Source organism: Bidens hawaiensis, unplaced genomic scaffold (assembly GCF_021521415.1).
Source record: "Bidens hawaiensis isolate Kalapana, Puna unplaced genomic scaffold, B.hawaiensis_p1.1 tig00041905_1, whole genome shotgun sequence".
NCBI classification, from domain to species: Eukaryota; Viridiplantae; Streptophyta; class Magnoliopsida; order Asterales; family Asteraceae; genus Bidens; species Bidens hawaiensis.
This window is the reverse complement of record NW_027497434.1, coordinates 121,044-131,218: the sequence shown is the minus strand read 5'-3', so window position 1 is coordinate 131,218 and position 10,175 is coordinate 121,044. Positions and strand designations below refer to the sequence as shown.

Below are 10,175 nucleotides of genomic sequence, written 5' to 3'. Positions count from 1 at the left end.
CTGTATCACTATTAAGCCGCTGCCTACTCACCAACTACTGTCATACCACGTGCGTAGCCGGCAGTTGGTGGAAAGGGAATAGTATAAAGCAGGCCTGGTCGCTATCAGCCGCTGCCTACCCACCAACTACCAGCAGGGCACGTGCGTAGGCTACTGTTGATGAACAGGAACACTGTTGCAGCCGGCCATACCTCCTTGGAAACCTACCTTCGGCTATAAATACCCCAAATGGTATGATCATCTAAAGACAACAGATCTTACTACATTATCATCATATTATACCTGATATCTGCTCTAGCAATCTCTTAATATACTTTTATATTTAAAGAGCAATCTAGTCTGATTCTCACGCCGGAGGGTGGTCACAAGGAGGAACCCCCCCCCCCCCCTTCTCAGTGACGAGCTCACGGTGTCTGTTTTGCAGGTTATCAGAAGAACCATCTTCCAAGGGTCTAACCCCTCGTGGGAAACAGCTATCCAACCCCCAGGTTACCAGTAATCTGTCTGGGGTCCGGTTAGTGTTTCTTCAGTATTTATCTAAAATGAAGTATATAAAACAACAATGATAATTATCTATTACGGTCCGGTCTGGTTTTTACGGCCGGTTTGCGATATAAACCACAAACCAAACCGTTCGTTACGGTTTGAAACTTTTGAAACCGACCGACCAAAAGTTAACAAAAAAAGCCAACCGTGAAACCAAACCGAAGACCGGTTTGGGCTGTTTCACGGTTTGAAACCAACCCGTGAACACCCCTAATTGTGTCTTTTGTTCATTTTTGTCATTGTGTCTTTTCGTCAGGTTTTTTTTTTTTTTTGAACGTGAATGACAGGGGAAACATTTTAGTTTTTTTATTTTTTTTCTTTTTATTTATATTTTGAGTTATGATTTTTTTATTAATTTTATTGAATTTATTTTTAAAGGGTTTTTTGGTGGTCACAAATCCTTCTCACACTTTTCATTTTTGTCTCCATGTCGTATTCTTCTAACCTTACCCTATATAGTATTTGATTATATTACTATTATTTTTGTTATGTTTCTTGTTACAATGTTAATGTAATTTAAAAAAATTAGCATATAAATTCCTAAAGACGGCTTGTAATTATACGAGGCACCGAACATGATGGTGTATACACCCATGTGGTGAGTGATAGGTGAGGCATGTGTATGCTAAAGACACCATTTTCAGTGATTTGTGTATATGAAGATTAATATATTTTTCCTTATTATCAGTTTAAATCGTTGAAAATCACTTCCATTTTAGATGGCTTACCTGAATTCATAATTTACCTCCGAATTCAAAACAACCCTAAATTCATTTTTAAATAAATGAGCTTCAATAAAAATTCAAAATCCTAGGATTCCAATCACTCAAATCTCAACAAAAGAAACTAGAAAGAGTGAACCACCTGCCTTTAATTGACCGAAACACCTACCCGAAAGAGTGAACCACCTGCCTTTAATTGACCGAAACACCTAACCGAACCCACCCGGGTCCTCCATGCGCCTAGACTTAAAACTCAATCCATGCAACTACAAACCCTATAATCAAGGCTGAGTATTGGGAAGTCTGCTAAGAACAGAGTGCTCTGGTTTGTGATCACACTCATAATCAAGATGAACAAACGCGCGCTCCACTTCTGGTAGCTCTTCTATCCTGATTTGCAGCGACTCCCCAATCCCATGAGCTTCTTTCAATGGCAGATCTTCAGGCAATTCTATGTCAACCTGTTTTAAACCAGAGGCATTAGAATATAACATAAAATAAAGTTTTTGACGGACACAACGTAACCCGAATTGACCCGTTTATAAATAACCAACTACCTCAACAAAATAGAGAACGCCAAATGTGTATGCCCGAACGGTGTCCACGCGCGAGATTTTAGGATGGTGTCTCAAGACTAGATATGTAAGTGTCTGTAGAAAGTCAGGAGGTGCTGACTGCCCGACTAGTGAAACTGCAAAGCGAGATGATTACAAATTTTAGTCTGAAAATGATTCTGTATTCATAATTTAACAGTATTTAAGACGTTTGTTGTCATTAACAGTTAACAAAGCTATGCTTTTGAGCCACAAGATTGCATCAACTTATCAGTGCATTTAATATATTGTTAGCAAACACTCTTTATTCGTCTGCATGCATTATAATCTAATTTGATAGAAGAAAGATGTATGAGATGAGATACAAACCTGCATTTTCTATAACGGTTCCAGACCAATTGGTAATTGTGTAGACAGCAAGAATAATAGCACCAGCAGGATCAATCCACCAATAAAACTCGTCGCCAAGAACCGCAGCAACTAAACCAACCACATTTGTCACCACATCAAAATAATGGTCCTGTTACTCAAAACAATGCACTTGATAAGTTTACTACATTTAAAGGGTGGCCCAAATGAATAAAAAGGGTATTTTTGTAATTTGCTTCACGTATTGACTTGAAAGGATTATTTTTAAAGCTAAAGATAGATTGTACGAGGACCTTGGCGTAAGCCCGAACAATCTTGTTACAAGAGCTTCTACAGTAAATGTAAAGTACGAGTTTGACCCCAGTTGCAGTCAACATGATTGCATACAACCATACCAACTGAACATCACTCATCTTTTCGGATGGTGAGTTTCTAATTAACTGCTCAACTGCTTGTATCAATACTTGAAATCCTGCATTACATGATACGGGTCAATTCGGTTATGTTTATAGGGTAAACGAACATGTAGCTAAAGCTGAAACGGGTCGAAAGTCTTCTAAAGTCTATTTCTGCCGCATATAAGTTATAAATCAATTACATAAAAAAAATAGATTAATATTGAAATTATATAACTGCTGCCATCATATTTGACACTCATTATTGGTATATAGTTTATTGGGTCAATGAGTCTAGGATCTTACTGCATAAAACTAGAATAACCGACCCGTAACCGAAATAACCCAACCCAAAAACGTCGGTTAGGTTTTACGTCTTCTAAACCGAATTTTCGGTTCGGTTTTGCATGCACTCATCCCTGAAATAAACCATAAAAACAGTAAACACTGAACTGAAACCGAAAGTTTTAGGTGTAGAACAAATTTAAGCCCAAATGTGTAATAACTAATTAATCATTAACTAACACAAGATCTTAGGCCCAAATTCATTATTTAGAGCATTTTTTGGGCCCAAAATTTTCAAGCCCGAATGGCAAAACCAAACCATACCCTTCAGGAAAACCGAAATCCAAACGATTTTCAAAACCCCAAATCCAAATTTTCGGTTTTGATTTAATTTGAACCCAAAACCGGCCCACGCGCACCCCTACCTACAAGTATGGGTAAGTGTTACTCGGTTGGTTTGTTTGTTTGTTTGCTTGTATGTATTAGTATATAATTTAGATGTCTCAAGCAAAAAATAATTAAGATCGACTCAATCTGACCCGTTCAAAAAGTGCCAGTTTTTACCCTACCCCATTCCAATTGAAGTTACGCAACAAGAACATACCAAGAGTGGCCATAATTGCTGCAAATATGATAATGCCAACAGGTTGAACCCTCAATTTTCCAATCGGGTATTTGTAAATATTAATGCTTTTCATCGAGATGTGAGTAAACCACAAAATACCCCCTGCCATTAGATCAAGTAAAGAATCCAATGTTGATGCCGCAATAGCTAAAGATCCACTTTGCACCGTTGCATAAAGCTGCCATTAATTAATGAAAACACATTTAGAACTAAAAACAACTAAGAAAAGTTGATTCATTTGACGGAAATCAGTTTACCTTAAGCGCAAATAGAAATACATTTGACCAATTAGAAACGTTGATTGCTCTTTCATGCTGAGCTTGTTCTAACAAGTCTTCCTCTTCATTGTCATCAACACCGGTTGACCTTAAAGAGTCAACTTCTTCAAAAGATTTCAAAGCTGCAAACTGTTTTTCATAATATTCTTTCTCACCTGATCACAATCACCAAATTATAACCAGTAAGGATCCAAACAAATGAAGCAAAACATTATGCATTATTAGCCATATCTACATAATGGTTTCTTAATTTCTTTATCAAATTATCAAAGACATAAATAACATAGAGAGCTTATAAATACCTTCAATGAGTCCAGTGGTTTTTGAAAGGTCAACATGGAATGGAGCTTCAGGGTCCAGAACACACCGGACTTTTTCAGGCAATTTCGAAACGAAATCGCCTCTCAAGGTAGTGACTGAATTCCGCCTATGCTTTCTTGTGTGCTTTGTGTCTTGCTCACTTGACAACAATGGTGTTTTGGTATCCATTTGAATGTAACTTTCCAACCTAAAAGATGTAAACTTTTTCAAGAAAACACACTCTCATCCACAATCTTTCAAGGGTGTTGTGATCTAATACCAATCAACCCCACAAACACCCTTAATACCTCTCTCAGACAAATCGTCTGTTCACAAATCACAAGACACCTCTCACAGACAAATCGTCAAACACTTGGTGTGCGCACTATCAAAGCCCAATCGGAAATTATTGTTCTGAAGCAAAGCCTTTATAGGGGTGGGATGAATAATATCTTTTGCGGAGGATATTAAGAAAACATGCAGCATACCATAGGGATAAGCATACAAGAATGTGAAAATGTAACTGCACCGATTATAATGTGCGTAAGTCATGTTTCTGGTATGTGTTTGTTGTTTAGTGTTTTGGATGGGAAAGTTTGTTGGTTTTGAGGGTTTGTTTACAGATGTTAGGCAATGGGAGCAGCAGTTAGTTACACAGATCCTTCAGACTCTCTCTCTGTCTTTGCATTTACATATACATATACATATACATATGCATATGTGTTGGTGTCACACTCACATACATACATCACACTTTCCAAAGTTGCTATCATGTCAATATCATGCAATTTCAACGCTTTTTATTCATATTTTATTCATTTATCTATTTTACTATTTTTTATGACCGACTGACTACCTGTGTTCCGATAACAAAAGACAACCTTATATATTCATGGTGTTGGGTAGCCAAAACATACCATCTCTTGTTCTGAGAAAAGGAACTATAGTAAAACCTGGTTGGAATCGGAATCGAACTTGCGACATGCGATCTCTAATTCAAATCTCCAATTCTCCTCCAATACCAATTGAACAAAAGCTCGTTAACTATGTATTTTACTCTGGTGGATTTGACAGGGGTTTCCCCTCTGGTGGACCTAGGGAGTAGTGGTTTCACAGTCGGTCAAGCTGCTTCAGGCAAGGTGACCAAACATGAGAAGGCGTGTCTTGACAACCAACACGTTTTTATTCCTTTTGTTTTTGACACTTTTGGTTTCCTCGCGCCTGAAGCTGTGACCCATGTCCAACGGGTCATGCATAATAATGTTATGACTCCAAGATCCGCAAATGTAGTTTTTAAAAGATTGAGTTTTGCAATTCAAACAGGGATAGCGGCGCAGCTTGTTGCCCGCTTGCCTTCTGTTTCGTTGTAATCATAAACATTTAATATTATTAGTTTTTTAATTTAACGTTACATTTGGTTTAATTAAATTTCTAATTATTTCATTTATGTTTAACAATAAAAATAACAAAATTAATCATGTGTTCATGTGTCACGTGTTGATGGTTATATTAGAAATCAAAATATGTTTATAGCCATTAGTCGCGTGAAACAATGTTTGTGTGTCCATTATGATTTTGGACTTCCCTAATGGACTAAAAGACAAAGATCAAGCCAAAAATAATGTCGTACACGAGATACCACTCATGTATGACCCCAGACGTAAGTTCTTTTGATAAAGTTCAACGCAACGCTAGATTGGTTGGATCGGTTTTTCTACATATAAGGGTGGATGCTTAAGACATGTAGTTTAGAAAACGAGTACCTGTCACTAATTAATTGCTTCATAACTCATTAAACATATAAAGAGTATCGTTGTATATAAGTTGTATCATATCTATGACGGTCATAATCACATAGATGGTTTTTAAAAAAGTGGTTTTACGTAATGTCATAGCCTATTAGAAGGTGATAGCACAAATGGTCATGACACTAGACATAAAAGGGTTGGGTGCTCCACCAATTTAGTGTAGGGTTGTTTACGAGCCGAGCCGAACCGAGTGAGGGCTTGCTCGTTGCTTGCCTCGTTTACAAATCGGACCGAGCCAAAATCAAGCGAGCATTTTCCAAGCGAGTTTCTGAGCATTACTTTTTCCTTTTTTTCCTTTTAGAATTTTTTATAGGAAATAAATTTGAGGATGAATATAATATACATGATGAAAATAAATTAGAAGTTTTTTGAAAAAGTAGTAGTGACTTGCAAATTTTGCAAATTTTTGTAAATTTGAAGTTCAAAGTTGGATATAATGTATATAAATCAATTATAACTGAAAAACAATTATTTATATAATTATATATATATATGCACAAATAGATATATAATTTGTTTTTTTATTATCTTCGATACTAAATATAATTACTTTACTTATTGATTATTTAAAGTACTTGAAAATATTTAATAATTAAAAGAAACTTATATTTAATACTCAATATTTTAATATTCAAGGATAACGATTGAGTTCAAATAAGAAGTTTTATTGTTAGAAGGACAATATTTTTGTTCATTCTCACATAAAACCCCTAAATCTTATAAACTACTTTTAGCACATCAGTTGTCACCTATCTTCTACAAATCATCACCACCCCCTCTTCACACATCTGCATCTGCATCTGCCACCCCACCTCCACTGCAGTTATCCGTCGCCACCACAACACCAGCTGATTCTTCTCACCTGACCACCGTCTATCTAGGTTTTCCAACATCTAGTGGTTCACCGTTTAGAGTGATAGCAGAAGAGTCGTTGCCATGGCTCCGGTAGCGACAAATTCGAGGGGGTGGTGGTGACTTGTAGAAGATAGGTGACAACTGATGTGCTAAAAGTAGTTTAATAATTATAACTAATTTAACTTAATTGACACTAAGTAATACTCTAGACTCTCTAAAACTCGACTGAACTACTAACCGGCAAGTGAACCGATCGACTCTAATAAAGTGAACCCTCGGGTGGGCAAAAGTGAAATTGCACTAATTTTGACGTTATTTTACTAATCTCGTGAAAATAACGTTAAAAGTGACGGACGGTTAATCAGGCATCATGTAGTGGCGTTGATAGCTGAAAGATAAGGGTACATGCACCGATCAGCCGGTGTCCCGATGATTGAGTGCTATGTGCCTTATGTCCAAGGCTTGATGCAAAACTACTATCGAGCCGGGGGTCTCACCGGAAGCAGCCTCTCTATCCCTATGGGGTAGAGGTAAGGCTGCCTACATCTTACCCTCCTCAGACCCTACCATAGCTTTGCTATTGGTGGGATATACTGAGTACGATGATGATGATGATAATTTAACAGTATTTAAGACGTTTGTTGTCATTAACAGTTAACAAAGCTATGCTTTTGAGCCACAAGATTTCATCAACTTATCAGTGCATTTAATATATTGTTAGCAAACACTCTTTATTCGTCTGCATGCATTATAATCTAATTTGATAGAAGAAAGATGTATGAGATGAGATACAAACCTGCATTTTCTATAACGGTTCCAGACCAATTGGTAATTGTGTAGACAGCAAGAATAATAGCACCAGCAGGATCAATCCACCAATAAAACTCGTCGCCAAGAACCGCAGCAACTAAACCAACCACATTTGTCACCACATCAAAATAATGGTCCTGTTACTCAAAACAATGCACTTGATAAGTTTACTACATTTAAAGGGTGGCCCAAATGAATAAAAAGGGTATTTTTGTAATTTGCTTCACGTATTGACTTGAAAGGATTATTTTTAAAGCTAAAGATAGATTGTACGAGGACCTTGGCGTAAGCCCGAACAATCTTGTTACAAGAGCTTCTACAGTAAATGTAAAGTACGAGTTTGACCCCAGTTGCAGTCAACATGATTGCATACAACCATACTAACTGAACATCACTCATCTTTTCGGATGGTGAGTTTCTAATTAACTGCTCAACTGCCTGTATCAATACTTGAAATCCTGCATTATATGATACGGGTCAATTCAGTTATGTTTATAGGGTAAACGAACATGTAGCTAAAGCTGAAACGGGTCGAAAGTCTTCTAAAGTCTATTTCTGCCGCATATAAGTTATAAATCAATTACATAAAAAAAATAGATTAATATTGAAATTATATAACTGCTGCCATCATATTTGACACTCATTATTGGTATATAGTTTATTGGGTCAATGAGTCTAGGATCTTACTGCATAAAACTAGAATAACCGACCCGTAACCGAAATAACCCAACCCAAAAACGTCGGTTAGGTTTTACATCTTCTAAACCGAATTTTCGGTTCGGTTTTGCATGCACTCATCCCTGAAATAAACCATAAAAACAGTAAAAACTGAACTGAAACCGAAAGTTTTAGGTGTAGAACAAATTTAAGCCCAAATGTGTAATAACTAATTAATCATTAACTAACACAAGATCTTAGGCCCAAATTCATTATTTAGAGCATTTTTTGGGCCCAAAATTTTCAAGCCCGAATGGCAAAACCAAACCATACCCTTCAGGAAAACCGAAATCCAAACGATTTTCAAAACCCCAAATCCAAATTTTCGGTTTTGATTTAATTTGAACCCAAAACCGGCCCACACGCACCCCTACCTACAAGTATGGGTAAGTGTTACTCGGTTGGTTTGTTTGTTTGTTTGCTTGTATGTATTAGTATATAATTAGATGTCTCAGGCAAAAAATAATTAAGATCGACTCAATCTGACCCGTTCAAAAAGTGCCAGTTTTTACCCTACCCCATTCCAATTGAAGTTACGCAACAAGAACATACCAAGAGTGGCCATAATTGCTGCAAATATGATAATGCCAACAGGTTGAACCCTCAATTTTCCAATCGGGTATTTGTAAATATTAATGCTTTTCATCGAGATGTGAGTAAACCACAAAATACCCCCTGCCATTAGATCAAGTAAAGAATCCAATGTTGATGCCGCAATAGCTAAAGATCCACTTTGCACCGTTGCATAAAGCTGCCATTAATTAATGAAAACACATTTAGAACTAAAAACAACTAAGAAAAGTTGATTCATTTGACGGAAATCAGTTTACCTTAAGCGCAAGTAGAAATACATTTGACCAATTAGAAACGTTGATTGCTCTTTCATGCTGAGCTTGTTCTAACAAGTCTTCCTCTTCATTGTCATCAACACCGGTTGACCTTAAAGAGTCAACTTCTTCAAAAGATTTCAAAGCTGCAAACTGTTTTTCATAATATTCTTTCTCACCTGATCACAATCACCAAATTATAACCAGTAAGGATCCAAACAAATGAAGCAAAACATTATGCATTATTAGCCATATCTACATAATGGTTTCTTAATTTCTTTATCAAATTATCAAAGACATAAATAACATAGAGAGCTTATAAATACCTTCAATGAGTCCAGTGGTTTTTGAAAGGTCAACATGGAATGGAGCTTCAGGGTCCAGAACACACCGGACTTTTTCAGGCAATTTCGAAACGAAATCGCCTCTCAAGGTAGTGACTGAATTCCGCCTATGCTTTCTTGTGTGCTTTGTGTCTTGCTCACTTGACAACAATGGTGTTTTGGTATCCATTTGAATGTAACTTTCCAACCTAAAAGATGTAAACTTTTTCAAGAAAACACACTCTCATCCACAATCTTTCAAGGGTGTTGTGATCTAATACCAATCAACCCCACAAACACCCTTAATACCTCTCTCAGACAAATCGTCTGTTCACAAATCACAAGACACCTCTCACAGACAAATCGTCAAACACTTGGTGTGCGCACTATCAAAGCCCAATCGGAAATTATTGTTCTGAAGCAAAGCCTTTATAGGGGTGGGATGAATAATATCTTTTGCGGAGGATATTAAGAAAACATGCAGCATACCATAGGGATAAGCATACAAGAATGTGAAAATGTAACTGCACCGATTATAATGTGCGTAAGTCATGTTTCTGGTATGTGTTTGTTGTTTAGTGTTTTGGATGGGAAAGTTTGTTGGTTTTGAGGGTTTGTTTACAGATGTTAGGCAATGGGAGCAGCAGTTAGTTACACAGATCCTTCAGACTCTCTCTCTGTCTTTGCATTTACATATACATATACATATACATATGCATATGTGTTGGTGTCACACTCACATACATACATCACACTTTCCA

At 36.8% G+C, this 10,175-nt stretch overlaps 1 protein-coding gene and 1 pseudogene across 2 annotated transcripts; both read right to left on the bottom strand.

Moving 5' to 3' along the window:
* Positions 1-1,514: 1,514 nt before the first annotated feature.
* Positions 1,515-4,346, bottom strand: LOC143593312 (metal tolerance protein 4-like; annotated as a pseudogene). Its single transcript, XR_013146084.1, has 7 exons — positions 4,077-4,346; positions 3,740-3,929; positions 3,476-3,705; positions 2,485-2,663; positions 2,192-2,342; positions 1,826-1,959; positions 1,515-1,729 (listed from the first exon to the last, which is right to left on the bottom strand). The product of XR_013146084.1 is annotated as a metal tolerance protein 4-like (transcript).
* A 3,138-nt stretch (positions 4,347-7,484) lies between these two features.
* On the bottom strand, positions 7,485-9,688 carry LOC143593311 (metal tolerance protein 4-like). The gene is made up of 5 exons (XM_077072977.1): positions 9,418-9,688; positions 9,095-9,270; positions 8,817-9,015; positions 7,827-8,005; positions 7,485-7,684 (listed from the first exon to the last, which is right to left on the bottom strand). The coding sequence occupies exons 1-5, from the start codon at positions 9,602-9,604 to the stop codon at positions 7,493-7,495; spliced, it is 933 nt and encodes a 310-aa protein (XP_076929092.1). The 5' UTR covers positions 9,605-9,688; the 3' UTR covers positions 7,485-7,492.
* Between the last annotated feature and the right edge of the window lie 487 nt (positions 9,689-10,175).

What these genes read in the sequence shown, in the direction of transcription:
- LOC143593311 (XM_077072977.1), bottom strand. Translation starts at nt 9,604, where the DNA reads ATGGATACCAAAACACCATTGTTGTCAAGTGAGCAAGACACAAAGCAC. An exon ending in AACCACTGGACTCATTGAAG is followed by an intron (nt 9,271 to 9,417) that starts GTATTTATAAGC and finishes GATTGTGATCAG; the next exon opens with GTGAGAAAGAATATTATGAA. An exon ending in AGCAATTATGGCCACTCTTG is followed by an intron (nt 8,006 to 8,816) that starts GTATGTTCTTGT and finishes CATATAATGCAG; the next exon opens with GATTTCAAGTATTGATACAG.